At 37.9% G+C, this 17,824-nt stretch overlaps 2 protein-coding genes across 2 annotated transcripts; both read left to right on the forward strand.

Moving 5' to 3' along the window:
- Window positions 1–6,779: 6,779 nt before the first annotated feature.
- Window positions 6,780–8,932, forward strand: mrps14 (mitochondrial ribosomal protein S14). Its single transcript, XM_036554859.1, has 3 exons — window positions 6,780–6,863; window positions 7,481–7,645; window positions 8,692–8,932. Exons 1-3 carry the CDS (start codon window positions 6,786–6,788, stop codon window positions 8,872–8,874), a joined length of 426 nt encoding a protein of 141 aa, XP_036410752.1. The 5' UTR covers window positions 6,780–6,785; the 3' UTR covers window positions 8,875–8,932.
- A 2,134-nt stretch (window positions 8,933–11,066) lies between these two features.
- LOC118795821 (calcyclin binding protein) lies at window positions 11,067–16,363 on the forward strand. Its single transcript, XM_036554562.1, has 6 exons — window positions 11,067–11,264; window positions 11,645–11,870; window positions 12,014–12,110; window positions 12,657–12,756; window positions 12,914–13,008; window positions 15,881–16,363. The coding sequence occupies exons 1-6, from the start codon at window positions 11,247–11,249 to the stop codon at window positions 16,041–16,043; spliced, it is 699 nt and encodes a 232-aa protein (XP_036410455.1). The 5' UTR covers window positions 11,067–11,246; the 3' UTR covers window positions 16,044–16,363.
- Window positions 16,364–17,824: the final 1,461 nt, after the last annotated feature.

Raw genomic sequence — 17,824 nt, forward strand, 5'->3', positions numbered from 1 at the left:
ACTGTCAAGATGTCAAATTGTTTCCAAAATAAGGCACATCTTGTTCCATCCAGTCTCCTGATGGCCAGTAGCCACATCAAAATCCATGGTATGAACTGGCTCGGCGCTGGTTCTGATTAAGGCCCGGATGAAGGGATGGATCAATGCCACTTCAGCCCCCTGCAAGAAGTCCTATGGTCGAGACCCGCCTCCCCAGTCTCTGAACCTAGAACCCAGCGCAAACAGTAAGGAAGACCACATGCTGTCCTCCAGCATTTTATGTGTGGGACAGACTGGCTGCTAACACAAACCCAATGTGAATGGGGTCCTACAAGGAGAAAAGCAAAACAAGGAATAAACTGGAGATAAAGTGTGATGTTTATTAAATGCAGACCTTTCATTAAAAATGAGGAACATGTGTATGCAATGTTTCGGTGTTCCCTCATTACATGAAAAGTATTTACAGACAAAAATTGGAGTTGTTTAGATGGCACAAAACGCTGATGAGGATCAGAATGGAATGCTTCGACATGAGTCAGAGGTAAGCAGACTGTTTGGTTTTGGAGATTAGTGTTTATGCCAAGGACCCAATTTCCTTAAGGAGGGACATCATTATACTGGGAAGGGCAAGGGGTAAAGCGGGGACTTAAGGATTTTCTGCGTTTTGCAAATGTAGACCTTGATTGACAGTAATTATCTGAAAATCAAGAGTGCCCTTATTACACAAAATCAGTCAGTAAACACTCACCTTGGGGGATATGTTTTAGATCTGCGCCCTTTTGTCGATAGGCCAGGGTTTGTGAGTGGAAATTAATGAAATGACTGTATAAAGTACAGTCCAAAGATGTGTAACCAAAGCCGAGCCTGACTGTTTTCAGTTTGAAATGTCCAATGGCAGCAATTCATTTGGAGATTTCATAAAACTGTGAGCTGATGTCTGCAAATATGTCATGAAAAACTAAATACAGTTCATTTTACTAGTTGTGATTAAAAATAAAACAAAAAAAAACAAGTAATACAGGCTAGGCAATCTAGGCCCCACTAATTCAGCTCTCTAACGCTGATGAAATGGGACATTGACACATGTGGTTCAGTGGATTTTGAATGTAATCGGATTTATTGTTTGAGACACTTACTCCCATACCCCTTCCATCCATTCATCCCAATGAATACCGAGTAGCTAATATGCAAAACATCACTGTCCATGTCATCTGCCTCATTGTGTATGTGCAATGACAAAATAAACAAAAGTGATTTACCAAGCTATTTATTTGATTGTACGCTTTGTAAACAGTATCGAAATGAATATTCTATTTCACTGTAAAATATTTCCAAAAAAATGTGCAGATATTATTTTTTAAAATCACAAATATAAAATTAATGTACAGGTAGGTAATGTACTATGAAGGTATTCTTCATAGTAATTCACATTTCAAGTCTCAAACATGAACTTTCAAATATATATGTAAATTATATATATTTACAAATACGTTATCCCCAAGATTTACATTTCCCACTTCACCTCTACAGGAGAAGCAGGAAAAAATCCTGAGTTTCCCCGTTAATAAAAAATTGACCAACATATTGACTAACATGGACCAACAATTTGGCTTCGTTCCACTGGAGGATAATGGTGGGTAGGTCAGCCAGGGGTTCGTCCATTAATCGGGGACTTACAAAACTGTGCAGGAAGTGTATTCCTCTGTTTTGTATGTGTGAAAAGACGCAGCCGGACACTGACTATCTAGAACTATATGGAAGCATCCAGACTTACTGTTCTTCTGTGGTGTAAAAGGTGGTAACACATAGAGAGGACTTAGTAGCATGCATAATCAAGGTCTGACCAAGGTTACTGTCCAAGAACTCTGAAAACTGCACATAAATAGTCAATGACCTCCACAGGTTGGCAATAAAGGAATTCTCAAAAAGCTTAATCTGCTAGCTTCCACTGTAGAGTCCATTAATTAATGGCTGCCTGGTCTGGTGGCAACATGCCAAGAAAACAAAGCATTTCTGTCTTGCAACCATGGGGTTGTGAGACAAGTGGTCTGGTAGGCAACCATAACTCTAAAGGCAACACCTTAAGCCTCCTAAACAAAGTGTCCTCTTCAGGTTACAAAGTGTCAAAAAGAACCATTAATTCTTTTGAGGGAAATCATTAATGATAATGGAAGCTCTGGTGGTTTAGTGAACTGAAATGAAAATGAAAATGAATGAAAATGTAGTTTTTTGACATATTTATCAACTTTTATATATTTATCAAATTTATTAACTTTAACTTTTCCATGTCCACTGTTTTAGGGTTTGTTTGTGTCTGCAACTTCTGAAGCCCTTAAGACTCTCTGTTAAGACAGAGAGTTATGAACTCCAATATGTACCAGGATAGTGTGGGCAAAACCTTGTTCCCTCTGCTTAGAAGTTTAACCTTTATTCAGAATGGACATTCAGACACAACAGGTTATCCATAACTACCACGGAATGGTTAACTGAGCAAAAAATAAATATTCTCAACTGATCATCCCTTTCTCCAATATTTGTGCACAAAAAGTCGGTTCACACAGAAAAACCAAAAGATCCGAAGGACCTAGCGCAATGTTGTCATGGAGTATTTTGTGCAATATAATTCATATTCAGCCCATACACTGGCCTAAAATTACCATCTCTTCATTCATGTGATGCGATGACACGAACATGTTGGTCGTCATTCATTATTGGGATTCCCAGTAGTGCAAAAGGAAGAACAGTAAATGTATCTAAATAACTACTTGTGGTTCTTTAATTGTAAACTCATGCAACCCGGCATGTGTTTGCATTTATCTGAAAGAACGCATCTTCAAGCAATCTTAAACAATGGTTGCTGCTTTGGAAAATCTTCAGGAATGTACTGTAACCACGTGTTTTCGTTTGCCACATGATATTAGCATGCAACTGTTTCCTTTATTTTTCATTAACTCATTTGTTTTCAACACCACGGGCTTTAAACACATGATCTTACAATAATATGCTCCGAAAATATTTGTAGTCTTCCACATTAAAACTGTTGCTCGTTAAATGTATACTACTAACGTATCTTGATTTCCGTTTTAGGGTAAAAAAAAAAAAATCCACATTGCGACCTACACATTTTTGCTTCCATAAAACAGACCTATTTTTAAACCGGCTCTTATCATTGACAATTCGGAAATTGGGCACATTCAAACCTAGCCTACTATTTGACAGGATTTGTTCTTTTTGAATAAGTAACCTTTGTCTGGAATCGCAATTACCTGTAAAGCGGTGAGGGAGTGTGTGTTGTATGCTTGCTTGAGCAGCACGTTTGGACATCTATGGTAATAGGTATTTCCTTAACTTTGAGCACTACGTCTACTCTGAGTGCTAATGTATTTTTACATTAGCTGTGAAACTGTGAAGGATCATTACTGTTAGTGATGTATGTCTACGGACGAACTTTCTGTATCGGTTTAAATTGTGCGGCACCAGTTTAAAATACGTTTAGTATTAGAATGGAAATAAAACTTAAAGTTATGTTTGCAGTTAGACAATGTGGGGTAAAAACAGTAGCCTACTTTACCGTCAAGTAATACTTACCACTCCGGGTCGAAAAATGGCTGGTCAAGTTCAACGTTGCCAAACCTAACCCCCCTTTTGGCACGTATCTCCCGGAGGACCCCCTACTCCAGCCGGCTGCTAAGGCAGGCTTTTTCGAGCTGTTGCCTTTGCCAAGGCCAGCCCACCTCCGCATCTCCGGAGGTTTTCACCTCTGTTTCCTTGCCGCAAATGAGACGGTCAGGAATTCCAGGGATAGCGAGGTCTTAGCTGTACTTACACATAAAAAGCGCAAAACTCGCCCCACAGATGCAAAACACCATCCTTATGTTCTTGTTTTTACTTTGCTAGTAATATGTGGACAGTTTTGTATTCAATGATGGTTCATTCTTTCTTTTCAACACGTTCTGCTTAAGTGTATCCAACTGTCCACCAAAAGTTTTTTTTCCTCCCTGAGCGATAATATCCAACCTCTTCCCCTACTCGACAGTATCGCTTGAAGTTGCAAAACAAATAATTTATGGTCGCTCTCTGATAAATGGTCCTTTGAGCACTAACCTTTTGAAAAAGTCCTGAGGTTTTGTTTTTTGATGCCCGAACATGAAAGGAAAGGAAAGAATAACAGCTTTTTTCCCCTACAGCACTGACAGCATCAACAATGATCCTTGTTAATTTTGCCTGTTATGTTTTTTTGAATTGCAAGGTAGTCTTTTGTCTGTTGCAGGTTATGAAAATTGCACACAGTTTTGTTCTATATAAAATAACTGCGTTGAATTTTGAATATTACTTCCCATATTTGCTGTTCTGCTGAATTGTACAAGGTAGTTCTCTGTAGCTGTTTGTTTGCATTTTTGGGATAAATGTGTTACTGTTTCTTCAAACACGAATGAATGCAGAATTCTAATTATTTGTTCTACTTATTTTGTTTCTGCTGTTTTCCCATAATTCTGGCTCACTGTGGTTCACTCACTGATGTGAAGCCTAGTTATACAATTTTAAAACAGTGTTTTGAAGCCCATGAAATATCACCTTCCATAGTTTATTCATTGTAAAACACTTGGTTAAATGTGGTGAGGAGCACTCCTCACAGGATTTCTCTCAATTTAGAAACAGCAGTGAAACCCCACACTTGTATACAAAGGTGTATATGCATATGACAATCTGTATACCAGTAGATCCTTCTGAAATCTAGGTTAAAGTACTCTTGAAGTCCAGAGTTATTTGAAATCAGCAATTTTCCCCTGTATGCACCCCTACAGAAAATGCTACCCACAAGTATGCCTCTGGTTCCAGGGGACCCTGTTGGTCCTTTTTTGTTCTGGAACATTACTGTAGACCAAACGATTATGCTTGACACTCACAATGGCAATATTCTTTGTCCCACATTCTCAGAGCTCTCAACATTTTCTGAAAGAATCTGTTTGGGCCAAGAGGCTGATTTTATTAAGAAAGAGATTTTATTAATAACTAAATCCAAAAAACAGCATCACATGAAGACTCACTATGGATGCTCTTGTAAATAGCATTGCCATGCTGAACATTTGTCATATATCAGCAATAGTTTTACCAAACTGATTCTTTTCACAAATTATAGTTCAAATACTACACTAAATCTCAAATGCCTCAAAAGGCTATCTTGAGAAATATGCTGCATTCCCTGTGGCTAAACCATGTCAGTACACTATGTAAAATTGATTGATTTTGCTATATATTTATATGTATTCATTCATTTATCTACTAAAATATTTTATTGTGAATCTCATTTTTTCTGGTAGATGGTACACAGTGGGCGGCATAACAGCAATCACTTTAACCGAGGGAAAACTGTAAGAAAGACATTTCAGTAGCTAAGTCAACAGACAGTGTCCCTGATGCTATATCCTGGGACAGACATATTTTAAACTAACGTGTTTCTGTTGGCAGACATCCACATATACACTGGAACTGGTGTTTCACAGAGAGTGTTGGAAAGTACTGATACTAGAATGTACTTGTTAAAACAATTGTAACTTACTCTATTTATCAGATCTGATGGCCTACAGGGTTTCAGAACTTTGAAATTTTGTAGTGAAACATTTTCTTTGACTAGTGGGATTGGAAATATAGTCATCCTACACAGATTCTGTGCTTTTATAGTAAAAGAAAAACATGGATTTATGATCATGTGTATGTAAAAATCTGCTTTCACTTCACGTTAAATTTCCCATCATTTGTGTTACAATACGTTATTGGACATTGGTATGGTATGGAATATCTTAAGAAAACACTGCAATGAAGGTGAAGATATTTTCATAGTGGTTAGTTCTCCAGAACAAACATATTTAGTTCTCCAAAAAGCCCATTTTCAAAATATTTTATAATTTTTCATTTCTAACGACATTGTTACTGTTACCCCTCTTGTCAACAATATCACATTTGTCTTAGCATCATTCATGGTTCAACAAGTATTATGAGTCTTTTTCCTCCAATGTAGATTTTTTTTATTTAATGAAAATGTCTTGTTTCAGTGTTTTTCCATTGTTGCATGTAGTTGATTTTTTAGCAGCATTGCACTGTAATTTTAATGTATGTTTTACTTGAGTTAGTGCAAGAGAATCCGAGAATTGCCTATCAAGAACGGTTTACACCAAGTCTAATACTACCCCCTACTGGTAATTTAATATTGTTTTGATATAGTTGCGAACAAAACTGTCTCTGCCTCTGAACGTGCGTACGACGCGACAAAACTTCTGACAGATAGCCTTGATGTTGGCACATCCGTCATCAGAACAATCATTTATAGACAAGACACGCTCCCAGTATGTTGTAGTATGCATTTAAAATAACCTTGGAAATTGGCCCGTATAATTTTGGTAAAACAACAGAATCTACTTTACATCTTGAAGTCTTGGTCTTTTTGTTTTCACAAAAAATAATTCGCTGATGGGGATTAATGTTTCACACTGAATTTATATTGTGTACCTGACAAAATCAGGTACACGATATAAATAAAGTCACAGAATCTGAATGATGTAAAACTGTGATTAGTTATAACTGCTGATGCCAACGTTATATCTGATGTTTTTTTTTTCTGAACTGTCTCATAGGAATGTGAATCCATACCTCTCCACCCTCTCAACCTCAGCATCAATGCCCCTGAATTAGCATTCTGTAAAGTGATCGACTTCAATAAGGGAGGCTAAATGGGAAACGAGGGAGCAGTGACGATTGTACGCAGTTTGCGTTGTCAATAAAGTTCGCTTCAAAATTGGCAGTACAACATGGCTTCCTCCATGTGGAATAGGGTTATTAGCTCGGGTTTTGGGATTCTACACTCTTCTTTTTGGTTGTCGAATCAGGTAAGATTAATTATAGTTTTCTAGATTTTAAAATCAACTTCTGTGTTTTGTATTGTATGCTTTCCCTCAATCTACAGTGAACATACAGGAATCTAATTATCCGGGTACCATGGTGAGTGTCCTCTACAAATGAGCAAATTTAGTTAACTAGCCTGGCCGGTCTCTTCCAAACGAAGTGTGGGGACATTGAATTAAGAACCTAAACGAATATGGTACGCTGTACAATCTAAATAATGTCTTTAGAATCGCTGTTCGTCGTTACCTGGCTGGCTAGCTAGCTAACTAAAATATGATTTAGTTATCCTAGTCAACGTCCATTGGTGTAATGTCAACAGTTCAGCTTAGGTCAGTTGTTAGCGTCAGTCGTTCCTATGCTTTCGATGTCTGTTTGCACTGATTGGTTTATTCTTCAGACACAACTAGCTTACTGTGTTGCTAACTTCGTCATGTATGTTAGCATATTTAGCTAATAATCGACGTGCGATATAACGGGTTAATCCCTTACCGTGCTTCAATAAACGAGTATTAGACAAAATTGAGAGAGGGAAAAATACACTACAAGTGTAAAATAGACTACAGTGTCCCATGTTAAGGTGTGTCTATGTATGTCCTTCTAGGCACTGAATAGATCTAAAGGTGTGGTGGAGCAGGTCAGAGGATATTATGTGGACTGGAGGATGTTGCGAGATGTTAAGAGAAGGAAAATGGCGCTTGAGTATGCAGACGAAAGGCTACGCATCAACGCTCTGAGGAAGAACACCATCCTTCCAAAAGAGTTGCAGGTAAAGCACCTTTAGATCTAATCACATATTTACTGGGACAGCAAGATGCCGAAGTTATCATGGCTTTATGCAGTAGTAACCAGGTAATCCAAATCGATGATAATCGTCATCACGTAAAGTCACACATTTTAGACACTACTGCAGGGCCCTGCTGTTATTGCTACAAGAACTTCCACATATCTTGTGGTCATACAAGTGTGTGGAATATATTTCCGAATCTGGGATTGTATAAATGTGAAAGCATCTGTCACCAATAAGCACATTTATTCAGCGGTGTGAATTAGAAGTTATGACATGACAAATGTCAGCGTCAGAAGGTCATGCCAAAGTTAGGTCAATTTTGCATGGAATGACCATATTGCATTTGTTTTTAATTGAAAATTTCAAACAATCATTTTAAATAAATGATTTTATTAATGAGCGAGGGCTATTCATCGTAATAAAGTGCCCACACTTTTTAGAGAACTCACTGAAGCTTCTGACCATGTGTTGTAAGAATTACTGTGACAAAGGTGTTGTGTTTTAAATCATGTGCAGTTGTTACACATTAAGGGATAGACCAATATGTTTTTTTCAGGGCCGATACCAGTACGATTATTAGTAATCAAGGAGACCGATAAACAATATTTGGAACCGATATACATTTGCAGTTACTCGTGACGAGTAACCAATCAGGTAGTGCTGTGGGTGGGACATTGCACGAGACCACAGAGTGGTGACTACAGATGGAGAGAGGCGGCTGCACCAGAACCAAAGTAGTGCATTTTTACATTAATTTATTTTATCGCCAATCGGATAAAAAAAAAAAACCAATTCCGATAATCGTAAAAATGCTGAATATCGGATCTAATAATCGGCCAGGCCGAATGGGTCAACCCCTATTACACACATTAACATTTACACCCAGTTTTTTTTAGCAGATGACCATATCCAGAGTGACTTACAAAGTCTGATTACAGATGCACATAGGGAACACGGCACACCACGTCCAAACATGTGCCAACCACGCAGCTCTTCTGATGGAACTGATGGAAATGTCTCTGCAGGAGATGGCTGATAAAGAGATCGCAGCTCTGCCACGGGACAGCTGCCCAGTGCGCATCCGCAACAGATGCGTGTTGACGTCACGACCGCGGGGGGTTAAACGCAGGTGGCGCATCAGTCGCATCGTGTTCCGTCACCTGGCTGACCACAACCAGATGTCCGGGATCCAGCGTGCCATGTGGTGACTTGTCATCAGAAAATCACCTATGGATGATCCTGGACTCATGGCAGTTTATTTCACAGTACGCCATTTTAGTTGTTATCAATATTAAATTGACTTTTAGGCATGAAGTCTTATTGTCAATGTGTATATATGAATTGAATGTAATAAAGTGTGTTTCTGGATGGTCTTACTCTTTTTTGGAAGAATTACAAATTACAGAAAATAATTATATTTGTCCATTTATAATGGAATACATGCTAATGCTAAAAGTGGTAAATGTTAAACATTTGAGCTTTTTTGGTGTTTGAATAGCAATTTAACAAAACCAATGGCTATCTAGTGGAAATGGCATGAAAAATATTGCTTAATTTGAAATGTTATTTCAACAGTCTTGCAAGGATAGAATTTTGCAGTTTGTTCATCCAAAGAAAATTACCCCAAATGATATAATGAGACCAAGGAGTACTATTGAGCAAATACAGGACACAGGACACAATATGTAGACACAGTATTGAACTAGGAGCCATTATAAAACATTCTATGTATGTTTTTTTTTATGAAAATATTACAAAATTTATGTCATTACTTTTACAAGTTGTAAATGCTGGTTGTGCTGCATTTATATGAATACAGATTATGAGTGTACCCAGAATGTAATGCAGTAATTCTGCATAATCGCTTGCTTAATCAGGCCCCAGCTTTAGTTCCATCTCTGTGATACTGTTGGATTTTAAAGTGTTCAGGCAGAAATTCAAAATTTAATGTATGAACCCAAGTACTGCCATGAATGTGTAAGACAACGAAAACAACTGAAGATTTCTGACTTAACGCGATCAATCAAAAAAAGTGACCACATTGTGAACATCATTTATTCAGGTGTGCTATACTGTATACAGACATTGAATTTTATCATGAGCACCACCACCCAGACCGCAAAGCCATGCTGCATGAGTTAACACAAGACAGCCGGCCCTAAGAGCATGCCAGTCATCATGACAGTGTCCATTAAACCACACCTCTTACCAGCAGTCCACATAGCAGCAAACATAACTAGCACTGGTAGCTATGTTGGACAGAAAATGAAGTTGCAGGGGCATATATAGTAAGCTAGGTGAAGCCAAAGTACATTAGCTCATGTCAAAGTTGGAATAACTTGTATCTCCTTTAAATTTTCTGTTTTACCTATCCAGCGGGGAAGTTCTCATCGCTGCGAGATTCATATTCAATATCATTCTGTCATGAATTTGCAGTGCCCTAAGGCAGAACCATGGATTCATAATTTATAATGTTAGAAGGTCAAACTAAATAAAGTGCCTCTTTCCAGACTAGTAAGATTCGTATAACACATCTATCTGTCTGCTAGGTAAACTAAAAGCAGGCTGAAGCTACAGATAAGACAGTTACATTTCCTTTTAACCTGTCTCTTTCTAAATGTTTTTATGACCCATTAAGTTTACAAGGGGAAGTTAAGCACCACCAAAGGATTTTGCACAGAAATATACACATTAGTGGCTAATTGAGTGTATATAATTTAATTCTGAATTTAGATATAAATTCAATATTAAGTTTTTTTGCTGTGTTAGGAGAAACACTGGGTGTTTTCAAACTGGGTAGTTAATGGATTGAATAGTAATTTTGAATGATGAAATTGTACTGTTAAATGTTCCATTACAGGAACTTATATGAAAGTATAAATTAATGTTGCATTTTGTCAAGGCTCCAGATATTCCATTTCTTGAATTGGCCAACATTGAAAATATTGATATCATCTCCCTTAAATAAGATATGAACCACAAAGATGTACCTATACAAACTGAAGATATTTCCCACTAAAAAGTATGCTGTGTGTGCCCCTGAGAACGGTTATAGTCAAAAATTGTCTGTCACTAACTATTTTTGTCAACGACACCTATAAAATAAATGATCATTGCCCTGTTTATTGCCTTGCATTTCTGTGCATTGGTGTGCAGACACCAGGACTTTTGACCATTAGGACATATAGAAAATAAAAAGAAATGCGCAGTATATTGTCTTCCACATACTTCTGAAGTCAAATTAGATTCATTACCGTAGTCATGAAGCATAAGGGCATACGGTAAATGATATAAATTGATGAAACGGATCGATCAAAATAATATCGATTTTACCAGTGGGACACGTGCTCTTATTTTGACGTAAGGCCAACCGGAAGTCTCCATACAGGAACATCTTTCTAGAAAGAAACTAGACTGACGTAACGTTACCTAACGTGAGTAGTGGAAGCTTGTAGAAGGAGATCGCAGTGGATAATTAGCTACATTCCAAGAAACGACAAAAGACTTTTTTTTCCAGTGGTGGCCTCTCACAATTTTGGGATCATAACTGATATACGGTTGCACAACTAAGCCCGCAGTAATGGATCTCAGCGAACAGGCAAGTGAATGCTCATGGTTAGCTAGCTAACATGCTAATAAGTTGACTTACTAGCTAGCTAAGGTGGTCTCTATTGTACTGTCCTTAAATATTCTAAAATGTTTCAGGTAACCATCGAGCTAATATGTAGCCTGTGGTAGACATAGGGTTTTGAAGAAGATGAATCAAAATCCTTTCGTGAGTTAGCATGACGTGGTAGCTGGGTACTTAGCTAGTTGTCAAAATTCTGCACAGTGTTTGAAACGTTAAGGTTGTTGCTTTAACTTGATTTCATTCAGTTTTCAGTCACTTGTCAGAATACATTTGGTGACATATAGATAGATAGAAGTCCAGAAGATGATCCCATAAGAAGTGTAACCACATGCTTGTTTTCCATGCAGATCAGCCAGCTAGAGAGTGACTTGCAGGAAATTAAATGTTTGTTGGAAAAATCTGAAAGAAAGCGCGTTAAGGATGTGCTGACCCAGGAACAGAAGAAGATCGAGAGAGAGATCGCCCTGAAACAACAGCAGAAGGAATCACATGCGAATAAAGAGGCGGGAGATTCCAATAAAAGTGCAACATCATCCGCTTCCAAGGGATACACCGTCAAAATAAATAACTACGGTAGCTATGATGAATGGTTTCTTCTTGCGGAATTCCTTTTTTTGCAGGTTATCTGTCATATCTTTAGAAAGTGTACATCAAAATGTGTTTGCGACGTAAGATTATTAATGGTTATTTTATAATGATCTGTCTTCACCTTGTAGGATGGGACCAATCAGACAAATTTGTCAAAATCTACATTACTCTGAAAGGAGTTCATAAAATTCCACCCGAGAACGTGGAGGCTAGTTTTACAGAAAGGTAATATCATGCAGTGTGCAGGTCACACAAGTTTATCTCTTCTCTGCACTCACAGTATTGACTGACATTCCTAATGAAAGCAGTGTCCTGTCAGGAAGGTGGATAATGCATTTTGAAGCTCCTCACAGAAAAATACCATTAGCCGCAAGTTTGAAAGATGCAGTGTAGCCTCAATGTAAAATACAAAACTAGAGATGAAACTCAGAAATTCTTTTTTCCCTTGTTGTTTCGCCAAACAATTGAATTTTTACTGTGCAAAAACAGCATATCCATGAACTCTAAGGGGTTTTTTCTGCATGATTTTAGTGTCTCTTATTGATCAGAGCTATGATTGGGAAGACGTGGCTTCTTTCAATAGAGGCTTGTATCTCTGTGATCACTAATGAAAAGCTGTAACAGGTAGCAAGTTCAAATTACATTGTCATCGAGAGTTGGGTTCTAGGCTTATGCATGGTTTTGAAACTCAAGCATGCACCTGCTACAAAATTTTATTTTATTATTATTTTCTTAGATAATAGTAATAATTTAATCCAATTGTGCTTGCAGGTCTTTTGTTGTGTTGGTGAAGGATCTAGATGGGAAGAATCACCAAATGACCATCAAAAACCTTCTGTCTCCTATTGATGTTCAGGAGAGCAGTCGAAAGGTCAGTGGGAGTCGGTTCATTTATTTCACCTTAACTGCCCCAGGCTGCAAGCTACATAATGGAACACAGGAGTGCTGTGTACATGCAGTAACATGGGATTGTGTGTGGGATTGGGATTGTGTGTTCACCCTTGTTGGTTTGTGTGCTTGTTTTACAGGTCAAGACAGATATGGTCCTGATCATGTGTAAAAAAAAGACACCAAAGAAGTGGGAGTGCTTGACCCAGGTTGAGAAGCAAACAAAAGAGAAAGAGTGAGTAAAATGAGCCATAAGTTGTTCCCATCCAGTGAAGTAGTTAACTGAAATATATTCTAACAGGTCCAGCTACACATTTCATTCATTTGAAAGTGGACTTGTAAGTATAGGTGGGGGAAAAAAAGGAAAAAAGTTTTTGTCTGCCTTAGCTTTTTTTTGTGTGGACTGTTGTTGCTATTAAGAGGAATGGTTTGTAAGAATTACTAACATAATGGTAGTGCTTTCACATCACCACAAGCAATTATATTAATAATGAAACCTGGAAAATACTGAGAAAGGTAACTTTGATAGAGGTTACACTGACAATAGGAATACATTGATAAAAGGTTCAAAACAAATTCATCTAAACTAAATAGGGCAATATGTGAGACCATAAGCCAGCTGACAGACATTGCTCAGAAAACTGTACCTGTGAACTGATTTTCCACAGTCATAAATGAGATGCCAGGTTGGCTGTAATTGCAGCTTACTACCATAAGAGCTGTATTGTTGGTTCTGACTAACAGTGAATATCTCAGTCAACTATAGAATGCAGTCTTCCACAAAATAAACATTTTAAAAATGGACAAGGACTTGGAAATGAAGTTTTAACTGTATCGCGCATGTCACTCCAAGTAGATAAATTGATCAGGAAGAACTGACATTTCAAGGAGAGGTTAAAATGCTAACGCAGTGAAGTGTTAGACAACCTAAAAGCTGTGTCAATTCTCTCCATGGATTTAGTGATTCTAATCATACATTTTTGTATAGATGGCTTCCTAATTAATGGAAAATCACAGCCCTAACACATATATAGATATATGATTTATATAAGTTTTATAATATACATTTTAATAAATGGAGGAAAGGAAACTTCTGGAAAACGGTGGAATGCGAACAAACAGTGGAATGGCATGAAATATCCCTGAGGCCACTGCGCCAGTTCATATCCAGAGGCTGTTAGGTGTCAGTAGGGACGTCATGGGTTTTTTTTTCAGCGCCATGATGGTCCAGGCATCTTCTCCATAGAGGTAGAGTAAATGGCAAGTCACAGGAGGTGAGCTGAAGGGCCCCTTGCTGCATGTATTGAATGAGAGAGGGAGACAGAGAAAGGAAAAAGTTAATGGTCAGTAGAGATAAATTAAGATGACGTCATACTAAAAGAGGTGATTGCAGAAAGTTTATGGCCATGATCTCAGACTGTCCTGTCCATTGTAGAACCTGCTAAAAACAGGCAGTGGCCCCACGAGAAATGAGGCAACAGGAAAGACAGTGCTTAGCACCAGATGTTTTCTATACCCAAGAGCTACCCTCCTCCACAGCATCCAGTTTGGCTGTAGAACCTATATAGACTAGAACTAGAGCCATAGAAAGCAAGGTTTATAATACTGACAGAAAGGCTGAAATTGTGTCTGATTCCCAGACAAGATTTGGTAGGCAGAGAAGCTCGGAGTGAGAAAGCACTACCACCAGGATCTATTTTCTTCCTATTTCTGGAACTACCAGAAAGCCAGCCTTATATAAATGCTTATAAATGTACCAGACTAGTAGGGATGTAGGGGATTAAGAGATACAGTAGGCACAAGCCCATTTTAGGCTTAGTAAATTAGGAACAGCAGTTTGCAGTCAATATGGTATTTTACTGGTAGCCATTGGAGTAACCAGAGTCATGTGGTCATTTTTTTCATTCTGATTTCATTTTTCATCCTGAAAAAAGGGCATAACAGTAGTCTAATCCAGGTGCTATCAACACATAACCTAGTTTTTCTGCTTCTTTTAGGGAAAGAAAAGGCCTAATTTTGGTGGTATTTGATTGAAAAATTCCAATCTTGAAATATTTTTTGTTGTGAATTTCAAGAGAGATCTGGGTCTGTTAAAGACTTAAGGGTCTTTACTAAGTACTTTTAGGGTGCTAAGTGACAGTCTGTATTGAGCACAGTTTGACATAGTGTTACGAAGGTTTTTTAGGTTCACAACTACCATATTTGTTTTGTCTGTATTCAGAAGTACTTCTCCATAGCATGCTTCAAATCTTGAAATGTTCACCAGATGTCACTTATACATATAGCTATGTGTAAAATTAAAATGTATTGCATGTTAGGGATGATGTCTCCAAGTGGCAGCGTGTATACTGAGAAGAGTAAAGGCCTTAAGCCCAAACCTCATGAGACACAATTTCATAATATCAGATACATTGGAAGTGTCATCCTTAAACTGTAAAAAAAAAAAAAAAAAACTAAAATCTATCAGATGAGTGTGACCTGAACCAGGATAATGCACTTCCTTTCAGACCAACAATGCGTTTAATTTGAAAAGACAGAGGTGATCTATTGTGTCAAAGGCAGTATTCGGGTCAAGTTGCACAAGTATAGGCCAGAACTTTTCAAACCGGGATGTCTTATACGTACAAATATAACTAGTGTAATTCATGGCAGTACAACACACAGGATACATACTGTTTGCTAACGTACTAGATGATTTTCCAAGAGTACATTTGGTATGATGTTCAGCAGAATGATATTTATTAGAAGTAAATAGTAGTAAGCAGTACTAGCAATAGTACAAGTAATAGCAGTAGTAGTACAAGAGGGTCTCACTGTGAAATTTTGCAGATTTCAATATCCAGAAATATTTAGAATATGTGAGTGTGTGTGCATGCTTACACACACACACACACGCACACAGAGTTCTGCTATCAGTGACTCAGTAATTCATAAATGAGTTCGAAGCTGTTTTTTTATAAGTTCAAACATGTCAGCAATTTACAGCATACATTAGCTCCACCCGTCACTGGTTTAATGAATCCTCAGTCCCCCGTCTCTACAAATAGCTGTGTGTGAGTGCGTCTGCAAAGCAATGATCCTGACGTCACTGTGTCACTCTCTTACAGGAAGCCCAGCTACGATGAGAATGCGGACCCCAGCGAGGGGCTCATGAGCATGCTGAAGAAGATCTATTCCGAGGGAGACGATGAGATGAAACGCACCATCAACAAGGCCTGGACTGAGTCCCAGGAGAAGAAAGCCAGAGGAGAGGACATGATGGATTTCTGAGCCCATTCCCAGAGCAAACCTCAATAGACCCGTAGACCAAACAATAAAAGCCTTCCTTTTTCTTGACAGCATTTTTTTTATGTTTTCTACCATTTTTATTTTATGTTCTTTATTAGGACACATTTTCTTATATCCCCATTGCACTTCCCTATTGTGAGTGTGGACAGATGTAATGAAAACATGCTGGAGATGTTCACACCCTATGAACTGTTGAGGAAATTAAATCAATGCATAGAGTTTACATAGAAACGAAAACGGGTAATGTTGGGTGATACTGTCAGGAAGTTGCAGTTGCTGAAGAAAATTCAGAGCAGTGGCCTGAGTTTATAGCCCAAGTAGTGGTGTCATGTCAGTAACATGCTCCTTAAAAAGAGTTTAAAAAAATATACGCACACATGCAGTACAACATGGTTTCTCTCATGTACATGTTCATTGAAAATTAAGAATGAGTAATAAAATAAGAATTGGACTCATTGAATTTATGTTTTGACTGCTGAATGTTTTTGGACTTGATTCTTTAGTTTTGACCAACTTCATTTTGTATTTGCACTAATTGAAAAATGAAACACATTTTAAATAAAGGTCGAGTTATTGACTGTTTTTCAGACATTCATGGTTCATTAAACTTTTTAGAAGTGTAGCTTTCTTTTAATTGGCTTGCTTTGTGCATAGATGTGTTCCTACATGTTATTGTCACTATGTTATGGTTCCTCCAGGTGGCGCCATTTGCCATTGCATCAGACTGATGTCCAAAGTTGATGGAAAATTGTTAGGCTGATCATTTTACAAGGCCTTTTACACTGAATTATGTGTGTTTGTGAATTATCGTTAAATTGTGTTTTGTCGATATTGCTCATCCCTTATACTGCAGTAAAAGTAATTCTGACATGCATAAACCTTCATGCATAATTTATATGTTGCAGAATTTAGTAGATGGCCCAGAAACAAATGATCACCCACAAACCACCGATTTTCAAGGAGAGTGATGAACAGAATGAATGATTTATGGCTGGGATGTTCAATGCAAGTGTGGATTATTAAATTATTCCCAGGGAACCGCTCAATGGACAAACGGTCAAGAATGTCTAACCCAATGCTAAGAAAATGGATTTCGAATGGATGTCAGTGAAATGCACACAGATGTTTTCTCCACTCTTACACATAGTTCTGTACTGTATATCCTCACCTGAGGATAAAAGGGGAAACATTAAGGGCACAATGGCTCCTAGTGAATGTTGCAAGACAATTCTGGACATCCCCCCTCACACAAACTACTGCCTTAGATCGTGATATTTACAGTATGACAGTGCATGAGGTTCTTTATTGTATTTTATTTTCAGTCGGTGGATGAAGAAGTGTCAGCTTTGGAGGAAGTACTCGGAACACAGTATTACCTTTTTTTGGAAAAAAAAAAACAAAAAAAAAACAGAGTCCTTTACAGGGTCACGCGTGATCCGGTATTTCATAGTTTAAATGCGGTAAACGGACGCAACGTAATAATCAATGCCTGAAGAATCCCTGTGATACTTGATACTCGATAATCATATTCATTAGGCTGTGAAAGCGGCTTAATTGTTTATTTAGCCATTGATATGAATTCTGGTTGGAAAGAAAAAAGTTGCATGCAAATGAAGTGCCGAACAAAGTGATAGTGTGCGTCATGTCTCTCTGTTATTTCTGATTTATGCGTGGACTTCTTGTCAGTGTTATTTTACTTGGTCGGCCTGTGCTTTTGAATGTTGCTTTGTCGATAGTAATTTCAGCCCATACCACACTGACGT

This window comes from Megalops cyprinoides, chromosome 20, assembly GCF_013368585.1.
Source record: "Megalops cyprinoides isolate fMegCyp1 chromosome 20, fMegCyp1.pri, whole genome shotgun sequence".
Taxonomy (NCBI): Eukaryota; Metazoa; Chordata; class Actinopteri; order Elopiformes; family Megalopidae; genus Megalops; species Megalops cyprinoides.